This window comes from Pseudopodoces humilis, chromosome 17, assembly GCF_049639895.1.
Source record: "Pseudopodoces humilis isolate 2021_Gansu_Grassland_sample_001 chromosome 17, ASM4963989v1, whole genome shotgun sequence".
NCBI lineage: Eukaryota > Metazoa > Chordata > Aves > Passeriformes > Paridae > Pseudopodoces > Pseudopodoces humilis.
Window position 1 is genome coordinate 38,117 of NC_142216.1, and position 25,599 is coordinate 63,715.

A 25,599-nucleotide genomic window follows, 5' to 3' on the forward strand; every position below is an offset into this window, starting at 1 on the left:
GCCGTCTAAGAATCTTTCAGAGAAACAACACATGGAATGTAACTTTTGATGTATTAGGTACTTATTTTTTTTCCTATATTTATGTTGCCTTATACAGTTGCCTCAGAGTAAAGATTTAGGGTTTGTAAAATTAAAACTTGCACGCTGTTACATTTTTATTCTGTACCAAGAAAATGAAGTTTTTTGGTTGAAAAGAAGTGAAATCTTCAGAGTGGGGACATTACGCCTTTGCACGGCTGAGCAAACACCAACCTTCAGTATTGTCAATGCAATCTAAATTCACTAGGGCAGGCCAACAGCCATACATTCCTGAATTCTTACTTCATCTTGTCTGTATTTACATAGGACATTGGCTCAAAGACAGCCAGGGTTTAAAGCCGATACTCAAAAATAGTGCTGCCCACTGTCTCATGCAACTCCATTTAGTAATGGCAAGAGAGCATTAGGTAGAACAAGCGTGATGACCGTAGCAAACTATATTAAGACATGTAACTCAAGTTTTTATTCTCCCTCTGCTAAAACCCCTCTGATTTATGATATCTGCTTTAATCTGCTTACATTCTATATAACATACCAGCTGCCCCTTAAAATCTTGAACTAGAAAATACTGTGATAAAAACTACTGATTATATATCTTAAGCCAATTTTCTAATCACTTTGGTTGGCTACTTGTGGTATGACCTCTATATGATGTATGTCAAAACAATTTGATGATCTTTAAGATCTCTTCCAACATAGACCATTTTATGACTCTATGGCACCTCTTAATAATCCCTCTGATTTTGGCTGAATATTACTTCAGGCTGATTGTACTCCATGATTAATAAAAAAGGAAATTCAAAGAGACAGAAGCAGTACTTGATAGACTCAAACTAAACAAAGGTTTAGAATGAGTTGCAAAACTCTCATTGTAGATTATTGCATTCAAAATTACTCATGCTACCGTATTAAATAGAGCCAAGTCTCTGCCTTTTTGATCTTTACCCAATTCTAATGTTTATAAACACACATACACACACAAATGAGAGAAACATCTCAGCTATAATTAATCTGTATGCACAGATAGTGCAAGAGAAGTGCACAAGAAATTGTACGCAACAGAATACAGTGAAACTAAATGATTCGTTGGTCTGGAATAACCCTTTTTATCTCTAGCAGACTGAATTAGCCCGTATTCATCACAGGATAGCTGTAAGGGAACAGGCAGCAAAAGCCTGTGACTGGACTCTGCACCCAATAACCACACTGAGAGGCTGCTAGAATGCTGTATGTCGGTGAACAGAACTGCTGCTGCCATCACAACCTCCAAAGTCAGAAAGCACAGAACTTTTACCACTCCGTCCATATCTCCAGTGGAGAGGGCATCTCTGGACCCCAACCTGTTAGGAAGATAGAGATGGGGAGCACAGTACAAGAGGTGTTTTTTATGACAAGACAATTCCTCTACCCAAAATACCTCGAAGAACCAAGAACTGGTCAGCAGCTTGGTGTGCTCCCAGCACATACTTGACATGCCAAGCTAAACCACATAAGCCTTCTGGTTAAACACAGCAGGTCAAAATTAGTAGGCAGCCTACACTACCAGGTACAGAGGCTGAGACAACCTCAAGGCAGGAAGATCAGTGTACAGGTATGAAAGAAACTGCCCAGGCTGCTACAGTAAATGACTTTTATTTTTTAAAAAATGAAATAACCGTGAACATATTAACAGGCCTGCAAGTGGCACTACAGTACAGCTGGAGATAAGGTCAATACATTTCCCCATGTACCCGGACAATGAAATCCATTGCATCAATGCTGACATTAGTAATTCTGAATACAGTTCTATCAAGCAGGAACATTTTACTTAAAATAGTTCTGGACAAAGTTGACACCAAAAATTAACTTTTCCTTCACTTTGGAAAGGATAGATGTTTTATAGATGTTTTCAGGTAGCACTGGTATTGGATGAATATTGCCTGCAGTCACCAGCGCAGGGAGAGATGTACAACATCTCCACGTGAGAACAGAGTTTATACTCCTTTTTACTTCTCATACTGAGGAAGCAGAGTGGCATAGAGAGAGCGGGGAAGATAGGTGAGGTAATATGGGCAAGGGAGGTGGGATGTCAATTTCTATTCAATTTTCCTTTGGCTGTTTTTGTGCTATTTTAGACTGCTTTCTAAAAATCACTTCTTGATTTTATTGAAAGGAAGACTAAATGTAATACACCTTTCCTTGAAAATCCAGGAACAATTGTGGTACTTCAAAAATACTAAAAATATCTACTTTCATGAAATATTAACTGTTTCACTACAAACCTATTTTTTCACTAAATACACAATTCTCTTATTTCTGGAGTCTCCCAGGGGAAAAAAAAAGTGGGTTCTCCCTTTAGTTCTGCAACTCTACAGTGTATAGAGAAACGGCTAGAAGAAGGGGAGTGCAGAGAATAGTTTTATCCTTTTCCTTGGCCTGTATCTCACACGGGAAGTTTGTTTGAATTTCTGCAGTTGGGCTACTGGTGGTCACATTTTTTCAGCAGTTATCAACCAAGTCTGCAGTAGGACAACCCACCTCCAGCACGTTCTGTCTAACTTTGTGGAGATTAACTAGGCATGAGGGAAAAAAACATCCACACTCTTTATAACATTTCTAATCGTAATATGCAGGAACACCAAGTGGTTTCCATGTTCTTTCAATTTGCAAAAGGCCACAGGAAAGGGATATGGCACCTTTTAGAATCTGGAATTCTGTGACCTTTCATTAGACCTTCAGTGTTGAGGCAGCGTAGAAAACAGTGGCTGAAGAGTGTGTGTAATACTGACCACACCAGCTCCCAGTGAGAAGCCTCTGCTCCTGCAGAAGCAGTTGTGTGCAGTCCCTGTATATACCATGAGCAAAAGGCCTACTTGACAGGGCATTTGGAATTAGCCATTCCTACGATCTAGCTAGTTTGGATTCATGAGCTTTCAGTGTGCCAACAGCATCTTTCACTGCATGGTAGATAATGTTCTTCACCTGCAACAGGAAAAAAAAAAATCAACTTCTACAGACTAACAAGGAGAGCCTTACATAGCTATGCAATCAACTTTGACAGCCAAATTTGTAATAGTTGGCAAGTATACACAAAATATATACTCTTTTTGCTTCAGGATACCAATAGCACAAAATTTAACTGTCACAGATGACAAGTATTTTAGACACTGCACTGATTTATTAACTCATTTTCTGGTCACCCAGCGACATATATTTACTTGTGTTATTTTAAAGTAATTCCTTCTCTTGTGAGAGCTAGGAAGAAGTGCACGATGAAGTTATATATATGAGTTTATTTTGAAAAAGTCCTTGTAATCCAAGTCACTTAGAGATTCACATGAATCAAATCTAAAAGATGTAACAAAATCATATGGTTTAATCCTGTGAAAATTAAGATGAATCATCCTGTTGTCTTTGCATGGAGGCTAGAAATTCTTCAAATTTTTGAATCATGCAGAGAGACAAGCACAAGGTAAGAAATACACTAGTACTCACTGCTATCTTTTTCACAGTTGCTTATCTGAGAATCAACTTTCTGTCTCGTTTCTGATTTTTTCTGATCAAAGTTTATTTTAATTCTGTTTCCAGGTGTTGAAAGGAATAGTTTCACCTCCTAAGTGAGCGGCTCAATTGCACTTGCTTAACTGCCAAGCACCATGATCTTTTCCTGATGTGCATGTGACCTCATTTTTTTGGTATCATTTATGTGGCTGTTATTATCTCTGTGTATTTTAATATATAAAAATATAGACAGAGGTTTATATAAAAATATACATTAAAAATAACAAATAATAATAATAAAAAAAAAAAAATCTGAGACAAATACAACCCAGTATTCCTTTTTAAAGGAATACTGAGTTGCACTTTGTGGGTTTTTGTTTCTTGGTTCTTTTTTTTTTTTTAATAATTAGCATTTTTCATTTCCAGCCTCTTAATTTACAGAAACACTTCTGCATTTGTGTCATTACAGCTGAAGAGGTACAGTGTTAGATGCCCGAATGAGAGCTGATCCTACTTCTGCTTTCCTTTATAATCCCATGGAAATCCACATAGAAATTTATAGCAAACTTCCACTGAAATGGTGTGAGAGAATTAACATGGTAGATTCTGACATCCTTGGGTGACATCCTGGAGAGTGACTATATACTCTGTATTTACTTTGATGAGGACAGACATTCTGCAGATTTCCACCCTCCTTCCTTTTACATACATATGCTTACTGTTACACAAAAAATGCTGACAACAAAATTTGCAAACTGATACTACTGCTTCAGAAGTGTTAGACAAAATCCAGCAACATCTCCTATGGTCTTCTGTCTGTAGAACTTACTGTCTTATATCCAGTGTACTTGTGTACCTGTTATGTTCTGTGCATAATTACTTGAAGCAGTCACGCTTCCTCAAACCAAAACACATTTAATTTTCAGACTAACATATGTTGGATAAGACCTTTAAGACCATTGAATCCAACCACAAACCTAGCACTGCCAAGTCTACCACTAAACTATATCCCTGACTTAAATAAGCCAGCCTTCACTTTCAGAGGAGTTTTCCTTTAGGCAATAAAGAAACAAACGTAAGTGTACTTGGTCAAATAAACATCTCTCTTCAAAACAAAATACTGCTCTTTCCTTTTTAAGAGTGTTTTTTTCTTCTCATTTGCTCTACTCTGCTGTCATTAAGATTCAGCCATTCAAAAATTTATTAATACCAATGCATGCATTAGTCTAGTGGAGGAAAGTTCTCTGGAAATGCAGAAGTCTATTACTAATTTCTGTTTACATAATACTGTAGACAGAAATACTTAAAAATTAAGTAATGTACCTATCAAATGAGAACCTCCAGATTTGTGGGAAGTTGTTACTCTTTCCTTAGACATACATTTCTAGTACTGAACTAAGCTGGCAAAACACAGGATGTATTTTGTATTTACTGACATAAAATGGTTACCTGCAGTTTATCCTCATGGTTTGTATGAGTATTAGACAGATGCCTGAACTCCTGTGTCAGACGGAAGCAGTGCTTCACGTGTTCAGGAGATACAAAATCTTCTGCCACTTTAATGCAGCTGTACAAATTATGGACCTAAAAACCCATATCAAATGACTGATATATCAAGACAAGGAACCATACAAAGTAAAACAAACAAACCCTCAAAACCCAAAGGAAACAACAAGAAAATCCACCAAAAACCAAAACCCCCAAAACCCCCAGTACCCCTCAATGTTTTAGGCTCTGCCACATTTACTCATCAGAACCAGAAATTGACAGAATTGTATCTAGTAGGAAAACCAGAACAAAATACATGATATCTAACAGGCTTCCTATTCTCCCATATACATGAGTGTTCGCTAAAGCAAGTTCTCGTAACTTTTGAATTTGGTTTCCTTGGCGGAAGTTTCACTACATGGAAATGTTTTCCCTCCATTCACCCCAGCTTTTTTTTCCCCCCTGTAATTTCATCACAGTTCTGTACACACACATCATTCAGATATTTTCATAACTTTTAGTAATGTAAGAACTGCATATGTAGAAAAAAGAAATCTTAAGTGTGCAATATCAATTACCAGTTATTTTAAAGCTGCAACTCTCTTGTGCCCCAAAGTAAATTCTATTTGTCAATATGGCCTAGAGTTGGTATAGTTACCTGATGGGGAGCACCTGCAGGAATGAACACAGCATCGCCAAGGAACTGCACTATTGCCCAGCCTTGCACACCATACTCATCATAGAGTCTCTTACGTAAGGTCTGGTCCAAGTACCAACTTTGGTCGTGAATGGGGTCATGATCTGGAGGATTTTCTTGGCCTTGTTCTTCTCCAACCTAGGGCCAAGATATGGGGTGAAGGGAAACCATGACACAGCTGGCTCATAAAATAATCTGTACCAAAAACCGTAACAAACTATTTCAAGGCAGAACATTGTTTCCATTAAGGTATTTTAGGTCTTAAATAGCAATATGCATTAATATGAAGATTCCAGACCAGGCTGAAAACTTGCGAGCACAATAACTATCAATGCCCTCAAAGACAGAAGTGCAATACCTATGCACTTGATGTTGATAGCAATTTGTAACATTCAGCTGCTATAAGCAAGCTAGTCAAGGAACCCTGTAAGCTCAAGCTCTCTTTGCGTAACCAGCATACCTTTCGGAGAAGTTCCCGTATCTTTTCAGCATCCTTGGCAGCGTAGATGTGCCACAATGCTCCAGGTTTCTCTCTTCCTTCATGGATTCGCTGCTTTGTTACATCATCAGCATCTCCCTCATCAATTGTTTTCAGAACCTCTGAAAGGGGAATCCGTGTAAAAGCAATATGATTGCAAAGCTGCTCGTTTTTGACGTAGATAAGAGGAGCTACTAAATTCAGTCACACTGCAACTGCTGCATCATACAGTGCCCTAAGCTCATCAAGCTTCATTTTAATAGAGTTCAGGGAACCTGTCAATTGACGGACAATCACAAAGCTCAGCCATTTATTTAAACTGAGCTACAATTATTCAAATACAAGGAGAAGACAGGGTATTAAGTTACTCTTTCTCCTCCTTTCTTCAGGAATGTACTAATTTCTAGCAAAACTCTGCTGCTCCCACAGTTGGAAACTAATGAAGCATCACCGCACTTTTATTTACGTGCTGCGAATGTAGCAAACTACCTCGTATACTTGAATTATATCATAGATATGACAAGCTTAAACAATAAAATACACAGTCTTCTTACACACACAATTGATTTTTAGTGTACAGAAAACAGCTTTCCTTAAGCATTAATTACCATCATCATGGGTCCCTTCCCCAATGGGAATCCCAACATACACCATGACGTTAACAGCATCGGACACATCCAAGTGCAGGTTTGTGGTACCAACTCGTCTGTCTTCTGCAGTAATTAAGCCTATAACAGAGTGCAAAATAAAACCAAATTCTGTGACTAATCTCTTATAGAAATAGCCTAACTGAAAAATCTGTATGGAAAGCTAACTTTTTACAGCAATGAGAGCAGAAACCAAAGACAAACAGCAACTGAAATAGGTATGTTCATGTCATGTGTAGCATAAGCAAAAACTTCACTTAAGTAAGTAGTATTTTAATTTTACAGGAAACAGAAGTAACAAACCTAGTTTACCCAAGTCATGAGAAAACAAGCATTTTAACACCAAAGCCAGAACTTGTAGTTTACAGTTTTGTCTTTCTGAGGGTCATTTATACAGTCTGTACTACAGAACTTAGATATGATAAGCACAAAGCAAGTCTTCCTTTGCTTGAAGGCATGAGAGAACTGCTTTAAGTGACATCAGCATCCTACTGTGTGCAGCAAGTTAATGGACTGTTAGAAGTATAAGCCTTCAGCAGTTTTTTATTTTCTTGTACTAATCTGTGAAATCCATGACCAGTTGAATTCACAGCAGTTAGTGATCAACTCATCATTTTCGATTCAGATTACAATTCAGTAAGGAAAATCTCCTGCACACTCAAGTGCTTTTACCTTTGTACGTTGAAGGAATTTAAACCTCTCAACTGACTGTAAGTAATGGAGAAAGATTTCAAATGTTTGCTTCTTAATTATTTGACCTTCTTATTAACATGTTCCCTTTTTTTTAATCTCTTGCACTTCAACAGCAACCTCTCTTTCTACTTCTGCTTAACCATCTCTAGCAAGTAACATGGCAGAGAATTAGAACATAAGAAGAAAATATCTTTGTATCAGCAAACACTAACAGAAGTGTGCCTCTAAGAGTTTTTAGGATCACCATTTTATTTATCTATTTTCTGTTTCAAATACAAGTTTCTGAAGTTAAGAACTCAACTCACTGAACAGTACCTATCATAACAGGCCAGAAACAGATCAAAGTGCCCAGAAGGTGGATCATTTTCCTCTTTAACACTTCAGTTGCTCTGAAAAAGATATTAACTTTTCCTTGAACCCTGTATTGGTATTATGCCTGTTATATGTATTAATAATTGTTTGCAAACTTACTGTATGTACACCTCTTAGATATACAAGGCAGAAAAGAGCACATCTGACAGAGAGAGGGCAAATGTAAGAATAGATTTGAAGGACTAAATGAAAAAAAAAGTAACAGCAGGCTCTGGGATAAGCACTGAGTTTTGACTAATGCCGCAGCCTTGTATTTGCTCTAAGTGTAATTAAGAGTCACAAAAACCAGCATCTGCAGAACAGTACTCACATACCATATGCATTGTACATTTTGGGACCCAAGTCAGGACGGACAAAGTAGCTTGGCAGCCTAGAAGCCAAATTCAGTCTGCCATCTCTCTTGGTATATTCAGGAAGAGGAAGATTTTCCATCAAGTCCTCAAACCTAAAGAGCAAAGACAGAAAAAGGCAGGTTATCCTCCTGTAGCACCTCCAGCAGTCCTGTCAGCACTAATACTAAAGGTTACTTACCTCGTAGGCATCATATCTCTGAAGTCCTCCCCTGGAGGCCAGTCCTTTAACTTTAGTACCATTGGCTGACCATCATCTGACCTGAGCCGCTCTGCAAGAAACAAATTAAGATTTCTGCACGTAATATCTTTTTACCACAGCCCACTACCTTGTTAAAGCTGTAAGGGTTTTTGTACCTCTTACAATGCACAGCAAAAGGGATCCTGGTTTTGTTTTGGGCTTCCACGAAATATCATAGTATGACCAACAGCAGTTTAACAACGATAGATAGATGACAGATAGATAGATAGATAGATAGATAAGATAGATAATCACCTACAGCAGAAGTTTGACAGCACTTGTACAGATGCTAAGTTTTAGAATAGTTTCTATTCAACTTCAAAAACAAGCCTTTCCAAAGCATTCTTCCTTACTCCTTACTCCTTTTTACCAAAGTCCAAGGGAGTTTTATCTTTAATTTCAAGAGAAGTGGTATTTCTATAAAATTATTGATTCATGTTCTGAAATCAGCCTTAACTTCAGTGTAAAGCAAGAAACTGGGGTACACCACATCCAAAAAAGCTAAAGGGTAGATGGTCACAAAGAAAGAAAGCCTTTCGTTTTTTTTAATTCTTCTTTGCTGGAGGCACTCAAATTAGAAGAGTGCCAAAACCAAACATTTGTTCTTCAACGAGTCCTGACTTGAAACAGAAAGCAGGCAGCACAGAAAGATGGCATTACACGTGCAACAGTGGATGTATTCTATGACAGCACTGACCATATGCTGTTTTACCTCAGATCTTAGGGCTACCTTAGATCTCAGGGCTAAGACAGTCTATCTGGAAGCGGTACATGAGTAGCTCAGAACTCACTGTAACATTTAGAGAAAAACAAAGTTCGCTCTTCTACCAGATTTTTCACAACTCTACATGAGGCCACCAATTGAAAAACTAGGTCTATAGCAGTCTTAGCACTTTAGCATCCCCACTTCCCCAGAGAGTAAGACCCTTCACTGCTTCCTACCTTACCAAGGATTGTCAGCCAAACTGATCTAGCAGAGCTCTTGACAGCATTGGAAGAGATAGCATATCTAAGAAATTAGGACTTGGAGACCTGTAAATCACATCTGCATTACATATCAACAGGCTACAGAACACAGACTGAGTTTGCAATATAAAAAATATTTTACTGAAATTGAAAGGAAATAAGAACTGCAGATATGCAAACTGAAGTGACTGATTTAAAGATAACTAGCTTTGATTGGCTGCAGATTTTAGAGAGGCGAGTGAACTGAAAAGCTCAAGGACTTGAATTTAAAGATGTTTCACAATTCCCCATACTCAAGATGTTGAACTCAGCAAGGATCTTTGCTCTAAAAAAGAAGCAGCTTGTAGGGAGGCTATTCAGAAGGGAGAGAGTGAAGAACTACCTGGATGAAAACATATAGATCTGACAAATTACATGAAACTGGACAAGCCCTAGAAAATATCTCATCAGCAAAGAAAAGCAGGTGTAAGAAGGATTAAAACAAAAAGTCAGACCTTTCAGAAGTCCACTTTGAGCCCAAAAGTATTAAAAGAAACAGCAAAATATTAAAATTAATTAAAGTATCATACAGAATAATCTCAATAACACCTCCAAAGTAAGGGGCTGTTCTACATCTCTTTAGTAACTTAATGTGAGAGTGGTAACCAGCCACGTATTTCATAAATTTAGAATTCATGTAATGCAGAGAAGTCAGAGATATTAGGTAATTTGACAACAGTTTTCATAAGAATTAGCATGTGAAATCTCTGGACTAGTAGCAAATACTCCTCTATATTAGAGACTGAACATAGCTGAATAAATTCTAAATATAATGTACTTAAAAGGAACTATCAAGAGTGATAAGGTTTGCCAACCTAGGTCACTAATTTTTCTCATGTATAGTGAGATAAAGGCTTTGTCTAAAAGAAAACCCAAAGCTGATTTTGCTGAAAGAAGCTTAGCTGCCTGGAGACAAACTACAAGTAACATTTGTCAAAGGTAACTTGACCCATACAAATTCACTATTTTCATGAATGACTCCAGCACAAAAGTGAACAGTTTGTGAACTTTCCCAATTACTGTCAATACACAAAGACCACACCATTATATCCTCCAAGGCCATTTATTCCTGATTAATAACAAAAACAGTATGAAATTTAACAGTACAAAATACAATCCTCTGTACTAACCATTTAAAAAACAAGTCAAAAGCTGAGAATTTTTTTATTAGAAAATAACTAGGAAGGGAATATTCTTGGTCTGCAAATCTATGATTTCATTGACTGTTGAATGAACATTCCATTAAGTCATCCACCAATCACCACCATCACCGTTTCTGCAATATGCACACAGCAATAAATACAGAAAACATTTTATATGCAACTCTAAAATCAGCAAAAATGCAATGAACTTTTACAGCTCTAACATCCGTAAGACCATTAAGATCTAGGTATATACAATCTAAAATGGAGCACTTTGCTTTTCAGAAGCTCTTTAACCTTATGTGCCCAGAAATTTTAGCTGGTTAGTTTCTCCATCCACACTTGACAGAAGATTTTCTCAAAGAACTAGAGCATTAAATAATGTGTCATCATGTGAGGCATGCACATACATAGCATTGCTATTCATAATAGATATAAATTTGTATTTGTACTCACAGATCATCTACTACAAAAAATAATCTGCAGCGTCAAATTTACTTGACTGATGTATTCCACCAAACACAAGTTTTAGTATCAAAAGTCTCCATCTGTTTTAGCTGTGCAGGTTCCCTTTAATTTTACAACAAAAACTGAGGTTGAAAGGAGAGCAAAGGTAGACATATTACTTACTGTCTTAGAAATGGTAGCTGAGGATTAATTTCACAGGGAAAAGTTAAAAAAAAAAAAAGTACCTTCCCATGAAATGGATCATTTTTTGACACATGAAAGTAACAGACACCAACACAATGCAGTACAGACAGCTCTCTTGGACAGTCCTGCCCTAATCTTCAACAATAAAGCATTTTCTAAGGTGTGCTACACATGAGGAGCAATGGCTTCTTTGGATGAGACTGACAGGTATTCGGATTTTTTCTTAATTTATTTTTTAGGAGAACAGGTGGAAAATGAAGAGTTGAAGGTAGGAAGACAGACTGCTCAGGTAAACTAGTCAGCCATAAATATTACTTACTAGATATTATCTCAAAGCCATCCCAGAAGTCACGCACTTTCACGTCTGAAATTATGGCACAGTTCCTGCAGTTCACCAAATCTACATCTTGATCTCCAAATTCCAGGCTGAAAGCTTCTGGTTTCCAGAGCTCTGACTTCAACTTCTTATGGACACCAGATACCAGCACGGGCTGAGAATACAAAGATGAATGCTTACTCCACCATAACCAAATTTCTTACACATGCAGCCAAACTATCTTAAAAGAGCCAAGACTCCTGGCTACCACCATACAAAAGACACCACAAGTCTATTTTCATCCACGTCCGGTTTTTGTGCATCAAGCTAATAACCAGAGTCCAATAACCACGCCATGTGCAGTTCCCTTAGAAGTGGTGCTGGATTAGACTTGCCAAGGCAAGTGCATCAGGTCTCCATGGCAAGGTGTTGGCAAGCAGGTGTAGGCTCTGTGAGAGGAGACTGGGAGCTGCCCCTTGGTTCCACCTGGCTCAAGACCCATCACTGGCCAAAGTTGAGCCCATAGTTGATGCTTGTGGCATCTCTGTGATAATGAGAAAGGGTGAAAAGTTCTCCACAGCTGACACGCATGTGTGTGTGAGAAAGAGATGGGGGGACACACAACACATGAACAGCAGGCAGGGAGAAGGGAGAGAAACAGCTCTGCATGCACCAAGGTCAGTGATGGAGGAAGTGCTCACAGCCCATCAAAGAGCATGGTGAGGCAGGCTGTCCCCCTGCAACCTGTGGAGGACCATGGTGAAGTAAAGATCCACCCGCAGTCCACAGAGGATCTTGCACTGCATCAGAGGGATATTCCCTGGAGGAAGTCCATGGAAAGCCCATGCTGGAGCAGGCTCTGGCAGAAGCTGTAGGGAGAATCCCACTAATAAGCAAGTGTTGTGGCAAAAACTGCTCACTGGGGACCCACATTGGAGCAGCCCATGGAGACAACTCATGTCGGAGCCATTTGTGAAGGATAGTATCCTGTGAGAGGAACTCCACACTGAAGCAGCAGGAAAGCGTGAGGAGGAAAGGGCAGCAGATAGAGTGTTATGAACTGACCACAACTCCCATCATCCCCCCTGTGTCACTCCAGGGGTTGTGGTGGGAAGGAGGTAGAATAGTCAGAGATGAGAGAGTAAAGTTGAGTCTTTAGGAAAAAGGTGAAGTGAGGGGGAGAGGTAAGGTGTTTACTGATTTGTCTTTTCTCTACCATCCTACTCTATTTTTAATTGGCAATAAATTCAACTCCTTTATCACAATATAAACCTGTTTTTCCCATGACAGCAATCACTAAGGGATCTCCCTGGTTTTATCTTGACCCAGAAACTTCTTCACCTGATTTTCTTCCCCTGTTCAGTTGAGAAGGGGGAGTGAGAAAGTAGCTGGGTAGAGCGGTCTGGCAGCCAGACAGGGTGAATCCACCTGTGGTAGTAGAGTAGGTGCAGAATCCCACCTCCTGTCCTTTTTCTCAAGCACACGTGCAACTACCACTAGAAATAGCATTTGTACTGAAGCTTTCTCATGTGAAATTTTAATATTTTAATATGAATTCTTTAACTATTTTACTTGTTATTTATGTATAATCACAGATCAACATTAATTCTGTACGACAAAATCACATAGTGGAAAAAGGTTGCTCATCTGCAAAAGGGAAGATGCTTAGGCTAATGATGTACATATATTCCACACAGATATTTCAGTGGCCTCTCCCCATAAACACTCAAAGCATTTGCTAAACTGACAACAGATGGGAAAGATATACCAGACAATCCTTCCAACACTGCCAAAACTTTTGTTATGTGCAGTCATAGGCTGGAGACAGAAATCACGACTCGAGTCTTCTTGATCATGAGACAAAACAGCATGTTTTATTGTTTGGAACCTTCTTATATAGTGAGTTTAAAATTCCCAGGTTTAGACAACTGATTGGCCAAGGTTTTAGCACTGCCCAGCTCTTTGATTAGTGGTATGTCTGCTTTCTGGATTGAACATGATTGGCTGAGGTCCCTGCTTGAGTTCGCATTTAACTCATCCCTGCGCCATCTGGGGACTTGTTTTACTTCTATGCTGGTTGAGTTTGGGGGTCCGATACAGCCAAATTTATTGGTAGCTATAAGCTAGCTGCCACTGTGACACAAAACCTTTTCAGTTCCTCTCACCCTACCATCTCAAAAGAAAGCTACCAAACTTGAGAGAAAACAAAGAGGGTATGAAGTCAACTTGCACATGGACTATTCCCACTGCTACCTATATTCAAATGGCAGTTCCCATGGCTACGTAAGTTTGAATTAATTCCAAACTGTGCCCTATAAGTTAACAAGGATCTGATAGTGGGTCCTGGTTTATTCACACAAAGAGCTCAGCATAACCCTGAGAAACACAGATGTCCCTAGATGTAGTATCCATGTGTTAGGCAAAGATACCTACAGAGCTATATACAAGCAACTTCAAAGTTATGCTGCTTAAAAACAGCATAACTCCAGTAACTAACTGCTGCTTCCTTTGTATTGTTCAATGGCCTCTAAAAGGCCTAGTTTTGATTTTAGTCCCTAAATGAGGACAACTATTGATTCAGGAATGAATGGAAAAAACTCTGGGGTAACAGAAATGGCTTTGTTTTTCAAATACAATATAACACAGCCATTAAGTTCTAGAAGGCAGCAATGAAACCTCAACTCCAGAAGAGTGAGATTTAAGAAAACAAAAAGGGGTTGTTACTTTACTCCTGTGAATTTCAGGGGAATGAAAAAAGCAAAAAAAACCCCATAGAAACAGTTAGATTGGAAATTATTACCCTCACAACGAGAAAGAGTATTTTCTTGTGTTGAAGCTGAACTTCCTGTACCTGCTCCCACTCGTCCTGTCAGTGGCCACTGACAAGAGCCTTGCTCCCTCTTCTTAAGATTTCCTTCCCACACTCTCCTTAGCCTTTTTTTCTCTAGGCTGAACAATCCCAGTTCACTCAGCCTCTCTTCATCTAAGTGATGCACTAAACCCTTCATCATCTTTGTGACCTTTGCTGGGTATCCTCTAGTAAGTCCACAACTCTTTTGAACTGGAGAGTCCAGAACTGAACACAGTAAGGGGAACCATCACTTCCTTCAACTTGCTGACAACTCTCTTTGTCATGAGGATACATTCTTGGCTCATGGTCATTCCCTTGCTCACTGAGACCCCAAGATCCTTCTAGGCAAAACCACTTTCCAAACAGTTGCTTCTCAGCAACTGCTATAGGATGTTATTCTTCCTTGATGCACAGGACATTACACTTTTCCTTGCTGAGCATCACCAGATTCTTTTCAGTCCAGTTCTCCAGCCTGTTCCGAATAGCAGCACGACCATCTGCTCTAGCCATCATTCCTCCTAGTTTTGTACTGTCCGTAAACTTGCTAAGGGTCTACAAACCCTATCCCATCTAGGTTACTAATGACATGACATGACAAGTACTACTCACCCCAAAAGTGACCCGCTATGATATACCACTAGTGACAGTGGTCTCACACATCTCTGGCATTTCAGTCAGTTTTAAGTCCATCACACTGCTCACTTACCAAGTATGTGCTTCACTTTGTCTGATGACATTATGACAGTGTAAAAAGCCTTTATTAAAGTTAAGATTAAAAACATCCAGTACCTTCCCTTCATCCATCAAGCCAGTCATCTCATCGCAGAAGGTTACAAGGCAGGTTAAGCATGATCAACCAGTATTCCTGAGCTCCTCTTTAAGACCATATCCCCATGGGATTTTTCCAAGCAAGTATCTGAAAAGGTGAAAGCCTGCTCTCCCAAAGCCCAGATTTGTGATCATGATTTTTTGCTTTGCTCCCTCCTCTCAGAATCTTGATCTGAATGCCACCATCTAATAGTCACTGCAGCCAAAGGTGCCCTGTATCTCCACATCAACCAGTTCTTCCTTGTGTGAAAGCGTGAGGTCCGGAACAAGTGCTCTTCCCTAGCTGTTTCCTTGATCAGCTGTCTCAGGACACTGACATCAATGTAGTTCAGAAAATTTCAGGACTGCTTGTGACCTGTTGTGCTGTTCCTTCAGGAGGTTGTCAGGGTGGTCCCACAAGGTCCAGGAAATGTGAACACAGGGCTTCCGCCATTTTTCTGAAGATGGCCTTATCATGTTTTTATGGACAGTTGGCCTGCAGCAGATACTTGCCATAATGTTGTCCATGTTACTCTGCTCACTGCTTCTGGCCCATAAGTTCTTGGATGGCTCATCATCAGTTCCTACACAATTCCAAGCACTCTAGCTGCTTCTTCACAAAACAGCAATGCTCCCTCCTCACCTTCCTGGCCCGCAATTCCTGTGTTGTCCTTCCTGAACAGCCTCTACCTATTCCTTCCCATACTACAGCATACTACATGAGCTATCCCACTAAGTTGTCATACCAATGAGACCACGGCTGCAAAACTGCACACTGATTCCTCCTGTTTGTTCAATGTGCTGCATGCATTAGTGTACAGGTACTTCAGAAAGACACCTAGTCACGCTGATTTCCCAGAAAGCGTGAGAGCTTTCTTCACAATGCTGTGATGCACACATCCTTACTTACATGCATATGCTTGAGGTGGACATCTTTCATCCTTGGTTTCTTGAGTATAGGATTACTCCTGTTCACATCACCTCACACTGCTTGCTTGCCAAATCAGTCAACTAATCCCTTCCTTGATCACTGGTCATACTCTCCTTCCCTCGTTCCTGCTTACAGCTCTCCTCTCCTAAGGTTGGCCAGTCTGTTGGCAAAGATGCTTTTTTTTTTTTTTTTTTTTTTTTTTTGCTTAGATGGATCCTATCTCTTCCAAGCAACCCTCAATCCTCACAGAGGTTTCCATGATCATAAAAACTCTCTTATTTAAAACCAACTAAGGCTGACATGCAGGATCTGTCCACTCCCCTACCCCTCACTGGCATGAGGGCTCCATGGCCTTGATTAATACTCCCAGACCCATGCAGTCACTCGATTTCCCCAGTAGTACTGTTTGTACCATTACAGAAAAGCAGCAGAGGGCACATGTTTGAGGGACAGGTAAGCTGTGGTAGTCTTTCCACTATGTCCCAAATGTGACACCCTGACAAGCAGCAAACCTCCCTAAGATAACAAAGCAAATACAGCAATCTCAAATCTTAATATACTCCCTCATCACAGCAAAGAATGGTAACATTTAAGGCAATAAAAAAGTTTAAGCATATTCTAAAACAAACACTAGGGATCATGTATGAGTAAAATAACAGTACCTTTCACAGGATGTGTAGAAAGCATTACCTGGTAGATTTCAAGCTGATGGATAAACCAGCTGTCTTCAGAACAGAAAAATTGCGACATTTTGATCCCTGTTGTATTCACTTGACCACTTGTAAACAGCAATTAAAAGAAAGCCCAAAACAACCGAACTACTTAACTTAGTAGAACCCTTCTGGCTATTAAGCAGCAAATTTGCCATGGAAGAAAGAAAATATTCTCTCTAGTGAAGAACAGAGATAGGGCTCCAAGATAAAATGACAGTGGACTTGCCTGGTAGACATCTCCTGCCAAATCTGCTCTCAAACTACAGATAACAACAACAACAAAACTCCAGTACTATACCAAATCCTAGCATGAAAATTCAGAAAATAACAGGTTGCTATAGGGTGAGAATCCTAGCATACCCCCAGATGAGCAACGGCCATCTTCAGGAGAGCAAAATGCTCTTGAAAAACAACTTCAGCAAGAATTACTCTTGTGGTCTCAGTGAATTCTGGGATATTTCTAAGATATGTCAGTGAGTTCTGACAATTTCTAAGACAAAGGACACCAGTGTTTTTCAGTGTCGCTCCTTTGGAGTGACACTGAAAAAGTGCCATTTATTATCTAAGCATTGAGGGAAAATAATTTTCTCTTTTAACAATTTGGGGTGCCACCATAGATCTTCACATAGTACAGACCTAGTATCCAGTGTGCATTTATTGTGCCGGGGAGGGTGGATAAGGGGTTTTTTCCCAATAATCTTTTCCAAACCACAAAACAAAGAGGATTTGGGAAAATGGTGGTAGAATTAATGTTCTTTCACTTCACCTTTAAAGGTGCAGCTAGGATGTACAGGAGGATGTAAGCCAAGAAAGAACTGTGACAGAGCACAGTTTCTTGAGAGAGTCAATGCTTGAAGAAATTCTGTTTAAAATAACCTCGTTGAAACCATAACGCCTGCCTGGGTCACATGCTCTCTCTTATGCAGGAACAAGGGAGGTTGTTCCATCCCTTTTCACATTTCAACAGGAAACTCCAGTGACTGTAACACCACCTCAAGGATTGCTGAATGAGCAAATGATTTGCCCAGTCTGTTCCTACTCAAGGGGTCCTCTGAATGATAAAATGACCCAAAATCATCAACAGCATACCTTAGGGCAAAGCCTAAAATAGCGGGTCACAAAGAGTACAAGAGTATAGCAGTTGTAGCCAGAGCCTCATGGTGTGCACCAGCTTGGAAGGCGATGCATACTGCAAGCTACCATCGGACACAAGATCCATAATCATATCTCTAGATTCCTCAAGCAGTCTCTCAAGACCCATTAACAGTCAAGAACTCCACTGTCACAAGCAGCATCTTGCACATGGTGATTAACCAGTCTCATTGTCAAAGAAACTGACAGGCATATTTTTTGCAGGCATTCTCAAGATATTTAGGATACCCCTAGGAGAGACAGTAGTATTTCCTGACAGAATGGGTTGAGAAAATTATCAAAGTATACTAACCAGAGACTACGAAGCTCTTTGCAAAGAAAAGCAGATTATGGACACCACAGCATTGCAAAAGAATGATCTGAAATCCCTTGTAAATCAGAAAAATACAACAGGATGTAAAATAAAAAAAAAACCAGAAACAAGGAGATTCCTATGTGCCCCAAAAAAGTCAGGACAGGAAGGCAACTGCACTTATTGGGAAGCTGGCAATGAAGTTTCTAGTCAGACAAGCGAAGGTGAGCTGCACAGTACCGTCCTAACTATTAGGAGCTGGCCAGAGGAATCATGAACCGGAATGCAGCTGGTGGCACAACAGTCATGTTTGCAGCTCTCACAGCAATGTGCTAGTTGTGCTTGTGCCCAAGGAACCCAGAGAATGTGCAGTTCCATGGGACAGGCTACACTTAAATGAAAAGTACTCCTGTCAGGAATGGACTCTGAATGCCAAAAGAGGTATGTGCAGCCTGCTCCTCCACCACACCTCAGCATCTTGTGAACAGCCACAAATAAGTATAGAATGTGACTTCCAAGTGCATTAGCACTGTAACAACAGACTAGCTGACAAGTACTTCTCCAGAGAAGATGATGAGGGACCTATAGGTCTAGCTCAAATGGTCTCAATTCTGAGTTGTGAGTGAAGGTAAGTGTATCAGAGGCACCTACAGAACCAAGTGCCAGGAATACAGTTTAAATAGCAATGGACATCATGCTCTGTTGGTACACTTCCTTTGCAGCAGCAATCACTTACCCGTTTTTTGAGATTCAGGTTGTCTGACCAGGCTGATCTTACCGACTCTCTGGAGAAGTCTGAGCTGAACCCCTACAGACTGACATCTGAAAAAATGGCTATGCTGAGAGTAGGTCTAAGGTACAGTCTGTTGTCTGAAGGCCTAGTCACTTGATGGCACCTCAGACAATCCACTAGAGCGCTATATACGTGAGTTGTTGAGCCCAGAACAATATTGGGTTCCCACTGGCTGTAGTGCTCAGGGTGAGATCAAGTACATCCAAAATTCAGTAGACTACTGCATGCAAGATTTTCGGTCTTGCACATTCTGCAGCTGGAAGGAATGAACCATTCCCTGAGGCTATAAAGCATGTATGTATTGGGGGGTAAATGCTAAGATGCACACAGGAAATCAGAGTGGATTCACTACTGGACTGTACTAGAGCAGAGCAGGTTCAGCACAAAGCACACTACAACTAAAAGGGCTGTCACAGCAAGCACTTTCGTGATAGTAAGCTGAGAAAAGCTCAATATGCAACAGTGTATGGGCTTGAGTCAATACAGCATACAGTGACCAGGGCTGCTGTGTCCCCTGTTTATAAAGCTACAGTTGAAATATTCATTCACCATATTCACTCAGGAGAAACTGGCCAAAGTTTGAATAGACTGTTTTTACCAAGGTAAAGACTGCAATTTCTGGACACTTATAAGCAGCAAGGGTAGGATACTTATCACCCACCTGGCCTTGTTTCCAGCATTCCCTGAAGATCTTCCAGTTGTTTTTGTTGCTGGGATCATGAAGGCAAAGAAGTCTACCATCACACAGCCAAGAGTGGGAAGTGTGTGGATCCAGCACATTTAATCCCATTACCATTTCCTTCACCTCTCTCTGTGTGTCAGCTAAATTACTAGCTCGTTTTGCAGCATCAGACGTCTTCTTGTTTTCCACCACAGAAGCAATGATATGGTCCAAGAAGTTTGGCAGGCTGGCTTTACCTTTGACCCCCTAGAAGACATAAATCGGGAGGTGAGTTTTGTCTTGCAAGAGTATAAGTATTAATGTATATCTGCTCTCCTTCAGACTTTAGTCACGAACAACCTTGCGCTACTAGGAGAACATGCATCAGAAACAAACTGGCTCAGAGACAGACTTGTATCCAAGTAAGAAAAGAAATGGCTATGGCTCTGTTTTACAATGGTAGAAGTTAAAATAACCGACTAAAGGCTACCTAGAAAAATATTATGCAGACATAAAAGAGAAAACTTTAATGATCTAAATTCAGCTACATAGATCGTATAAATAGTTCATATTTTTCCTAACTTCATTAATATCCCAACTCTATTTGCCCGTTTTCCTCATCCCATTACCAAGGAAGTGAATTCAACCTTGGGACACGTAAGCTGATGGATATGCGAACACTAAGTAAACACTGCTAGAGAGAGGAGAAAGTGCTTCCTATATGTCAATGGAACCACTAGTAGACAGACTCTCTGGTTCAGATTGCCATGATCCTCAAGGGACATTTAAAACTCAGGGGGTGTTTAAAATTCCTACCAGGTTAGAAACAAAATCTTAAATTATCTTTTAACTTAAAAAAATAAAAAGCCTGTCTATAGGCATTATTTATAGCAAAATACTTAGGACACTAAATGTATTTCATATATTCAACAGAAGATGAACACTTATTGGATCTTTATTCACACATTTGTTGGAGGGGTCAGGGGTGTGACAGATTTCTGGTAGCAAAAACCTTCTCATTGAAGTGAAAAAAAAATCAAAATAAACCAATCAACACCACGCCCTCCCCCCTCCCAAAAATTCTAATCTTCTTAAAAACTAAAGTTCAACAGATAAAAATTTATCATATACAGAGCTATCAATCTAAAACATAACATTATTCATTACTGAATATATTAATTCAGTAAAAAATAGAAGTAGAATACAGTACAGAATATATTAATACAGTAAAAAATACTGTAGAATACTTGTAGAAGAGTCTAGGTCTAGCAGATCTAGAGATCATATGATGTAAATTTCTGTTGAAATTAGGTTTTGTTCCCCTGGGCTGAGTCATACCAAACTTTAACTTTATGGGGAAGGAGATGAATTCACTTCTCAGGGCAGCCTATTCCATTGTTTAAATGTAAAGGGAGAATTTTTTTCTTATATCCAGATAGAATTTCTCCTGAAGCATCTGGTATTGCCCCTTGCCCTGTTAACCATGCATCCTTATGAAAGGAGTACCTCCATATTCCCTACAACCACCTTTTAGATATGGTAAGACTGATCAGATCCCCAATGCATTCTCTTCTCTAGGATGAAGAGAACCAGTTTCTAGAACCTTTCCAAATGCGTCGAGCTCTCCAATGCTTTAATCATTCCCTATGGCCCTTCTCTGGATCCCGTGCAATTTTTCACACTCATTCATTTCACTGTCATTCTTCACCTGGGGAAATCAAAACTGGGAACAGTGTTCCAGGTGTAGCCCAACAGGGGCTGAATGAAATAACCACATTTCTTGATGAGCTCCAGCTGTATGCTTCCTGATACAGCCCAGGACTGTTTACCTTTGCAGCTACAGGTGTGCAGTGCTGCCCAAGGTACAGCTTGCTGTCCACCAGGACCCTGGGCTCCTTTAAGAGGCGCTGCCCCAGTGGTAGTCTGACTCCACTCTCTACTGCTGCCTGGAATTATATTAGTTTTCTACAGTCCATCTTACCCAAATAAGACTAGCTCATAACATCATCTGCTTTGGATGGTCTTAAAAATGTACCATTACTCTGACTCTCTAGAGGCTGTAAGACAGATAATATGCAGCTTAACTATTAAAGACAATGCTTATTCTTCACAACAGACTATCAATGGTCTAGAAAGATCAAGATGTCTCCCTGAGCAGCAGTCTTCCTTCTATCAATTTGAGTGACACAACTGTTGTTTCTCAGGTATGTTTTTTTCATTCTATACGAAGCATCGAGACATTCAAGCCAGGAGCTGGACCAGATTTCTCTATAAGTTCTTTAAATCTAAATTACTAATTTACTAATTAGTAAATTAATAATTTACTAATTACTAAATTACTTAATTAAGATCAGAAGTCAGGAAAGCAAAAACACACATTACACAATAGATCTGATTATATGTGGTGAGAGAATGCATAGAGTTGCCGGGACAGGGATACAAGTTCAGACAGGCTATCTCAAGCCTTGAAGGAACAAGTTGCTTTAAAACAAGTGACCACAGTTTCTTTTCCTGTACTCAGTGATGACAGGCAGAAGTATTCTTGGATTCACTTTCCTGTAGCAGCATCATATTTTCATGTACAGTTCCCTCTACTAAAACCAACCACCGTGAACTACTATCAAGGTTCCAGCCAGCCAGCCTGCCTGGCAGAGAGTTGAAAAAAAATCTACTATGAGACAAACCACTTAGTATTTCTCCCTATTCTGTCTGCCTAAGCTTTTGGAGAAAGTATTCACCAAAAAGAGCTAAGTGTTGATAAATTCCACAGAATCTAACCTTCTCCTTAAACTAAATGCTTCTAACCACTTCAAATAGCATTGATTTGTTCAGGTTTTTTCAAAGTTATTTCTTCTAAAATGGATTAAAGTATCCTTATTCCAGAAAAGGCATTCAGAAATAGCAACTACACCTTAAACTCACAGAATCACAGAACCATAGAATATGCTGAGTTGGAAGCTACCCATCAGGATCACTGAGTCCAACTCCTGGCCCTACACAGGACACACCAAGAATCCCACCCTGTGCCTGAGCACGTTGTCCAAATGTGGTGATTCAGCTGTCCGCTGAACATTTTGTCCAGAAGCATACTGAGAGAGACATCATCAAAAACTTACTTCCAGAAAGATTACATCTACTGGCTTTCCTAGATGAATGAGGTGGCCCTGTCATAGGAAATCACGTTCAACAAGTAGGACTTTCACCCACACAAAGCCATGCTGGCAGCGACCGATGACTGCATTGTACCCCAGCTGTTTTCCAGTACTTCCCAGAATAATCTTTTCCATTATTACACTGGACACTTAAGTGAGACTGACACACCTGTAGTTTCCAGGGTGCTGCTCTTTGCCCTTTTAGAAAATCAGGACAACATTTGCCAGCTTCCAGTCAGCTGGGACCTCTCCAGATTCCCAAGACCACATGAAACTCACTGAGAGAGGCTTTGCGATGACATCTGCAGCTCTCTGAAGGTTCTCAGATTAATCCCATCAGGCCCCATAGATTTGTAGTGAAGCAGCTGGATCTGGAGCAGCAGATCCTGCCCAAGTATACTCCAGCTCAAATGCTTTTCAAGTACAGGTAAGTTTAAAGAACTGGTTTGCTCTTAAGTTTTCTGTGGTATGCTCTTACAGTATTTTTAAAGATGTGAAATTTTAAAGTGAGCTTTTGTAGGGATGCTGATTATCAACTAAACAATATAACCCATTTTCTTGGTCTCTTGAAAAAAATAGCCTCTCCTCAGCAGTTGTAAACTAAAACCAAAAATTCACATGAAAGCTCTCTACACATCTGTGGAGTTGAGAGTTTTGGTGAGGTATTACATTTGTTTCAACATTCAACAGCAGAATACTATAAAGACATTTAGATGAAAATTCTTCCCTAGAACAGATATTATTGAAGGAATACAAAATTATTTACCGTAGAAGCTGCAGAAAAGACTGGAGGAAAGGGGATTCCTGTGTCTGACGGGACCTGAGGGAGCTTTCCTGGCCCTGTGTGTAGCAGATCTCTGAGGCTGGAGCCTTCAGCTTTGTTGCTAGATGTCACTGGGCCCAACAAGAGGCTATTAAACAGCTTTGGGGTTAGTGGGGAAACCTTTGTACTGGAGTTGAAGGAATCTAATCCAAAGGGTGAATGGGATTCTTTATTAAGCACTGATCTCAGTGATCCTGATTCTGCAAGATAAATACAAACATTATAGGGAGGGGAGAGAAAAAAATCCCCAAGAGGCAAAGTTAAAATGATCACAAAGTTTTCTGAAATTATTTGCTCTTGCATTAAATAGGGTATTAACAGAATCTTGTGGTAATGGTAAATTATCACCGTAACAGTGAATGAGGCACCTCAATGAGAATCAGAGACATTAGATACTTCACATATTTTGCCCTTCATATGCTGCTAAGGTTTTGTATAGCACAATAAATTTGATCCAAAAAGGTCTGACACATGCAAATTTGTCACACAATTTCTTAATAGATTCAATTAAAAAAACATTTCCCTGACTTTCTGAATTGATGTTCTGATATTAAGTATTTCAAATTTTAATGGCAGTCAAAATATTACAGTGACTAAGACCTGCAAAACTTGTGAGTGATTCACCAACATTTAACATCAACATGTTAAATAGAAAGTAGTTAAATAAAGCAGTAAGTAGTTAAATAAATAATAAAGTAGTTAAATAAAGCAGTCCCTTCTAGACATATGGACAGGAATAAATCCTGTGTTAGTCATGCTACCTCTGACATCTAGGAAGTGTATTCGCTCCAACTACTGAGTATTAAAGATGCTCTAAGCTTTCATCTAACTCTCCAACTGGACTCTAGTCTCAGTTCCTCAGAAATGCACTCTTCACATAGCACACAAAAGAGCTGCACTTCCTTCAACAGTTAATAAGTGACAAAACTGTATGTGAAATTAACTGCTATCATTTTACATCAAGATATCAACTTCTGAGAAAATAAATATACAAACTGGCACAGAAATAAACTGAGTGACAAGACAGTATTGTCTGCAGCTGTATCATCTTTCCAGCTTTACATTTTTCTAAGCCTATAGAACAAAACTGATTCCAAGAGGCAAAGGAAGAAAACTTATCTTTTTCTTTTCTATTTAGGGCTAGACACTCTGACAAAGTATAGCAATCAAACAGTATGCTACCATTTATCTTTTCACTCCAACCCCAGACAGCATTTCTTCTGCTCACCTTTTGTTTCCTCTTTTGCTTTTTGCGTTGCTAGATCTGCAAGCCAGTGTAAAGCTGATGAAGGAGCTGTTTCTGGACAAAGTGGTCTGTTAGTCTTTACTTCCCCAGTGTTACTGGTTGGTAATGTCTCTGTTTTTGCAGATTCTTCTATTCTACTATCAGTTGCTTCAGATTTTGGTACAGTGTCCATTTCTACTTGCCCCACTCCTGCTGTCCCTGCTCCAGTGGAAAAGGCATTCTCATTTCCAGAGACTGATGCACTAGGATTTACAGCTGGAAGCTAAAACAAAAAAATAAACTGCTAAATGTTGAATAAAGGGAAGAGTTCAACTTGGAAGACATTTTCGATATCCTATGCATTTGGTTTTGTCTGTTGTTTTTCCATTTGCTATAAGCACACAGTAAAATTCACTTATGCTTAGGTAGCAACAGAATACAGGAGCTTCTTATCTATGTGTATTCACCTCTGCACTGTGATGTGAATTCTTGCCATGTTATCTTTTAGTTATCTTTTAACATAAGCCAAATCTTTTTGATTTCTTTCCTTTTCTTTGTTTCTGTTTTTTTCATTACAGGAGGATTTTTTTGTGTCAATAG

General features: G+C 39.6%; 1 protein-coding gene across 1 annotated transcript in view; it reads right to left on the bottom strand.

The window, feature by feature from the left end:
• Positions 1 to 1,150: 1,150 nt before the first annotated feature.
• KDM3B (lysine demethylase 3B) overlaps positions 1,151 to 25,599 on the bottom strand; it is a 49,315-nt gene continuing 24,866 nt past the window's right edge. Inside the window, exons 14-24 of the mRNA XM_005523725.2 lie at positions 25,003 to 25,282; positions 23,718 to 23,974; positions 19,800 to 20,066; positions 11,603 to 11,774; positions 8,426 to 8,516; positions 8,209 to 8,339; positions 6,791 to 6,910; positions 6,165 to 6,304; positions 5,666 to 5,842; positions 4,969 to 5,103; positions 1,151 to 3,000 (exon numbers count right to left, since the gene is read on the bottom strand). Coding sequence (XP_005523782.2) covers positions 2,920 to 3,000; positions 4,969 to 5,103; positions 5,666 to 5,842; positions 6,165 to 6,304; positions 6,791 to 6,910; positions 8,209 to 8,339; positions 8,426 to 8,516; positions 11,603 to 11,774; positions 19,800 to 20,066; positions 23,718 to 23,974; positions 25,003 to 25,282 — 1,851 coding nt within the window. The 3' untranslated portion in view covers positions 1,151 to 2,919. The remainder of the gene's footprint in view (positions 3,001 to 4,968; positions 5,104 to 5,665; positions 5,843 to 6,164; positions 6,305 to 6,790; positions 6,911 to 8,208; positions 8,340 to 8,425; positions 8,517 to 11,602; positions 11,775 to 19,799; positions 20,067 to 23,717; positions 23,975 to 25,002; positions 25,283 to 25,599) is intronic.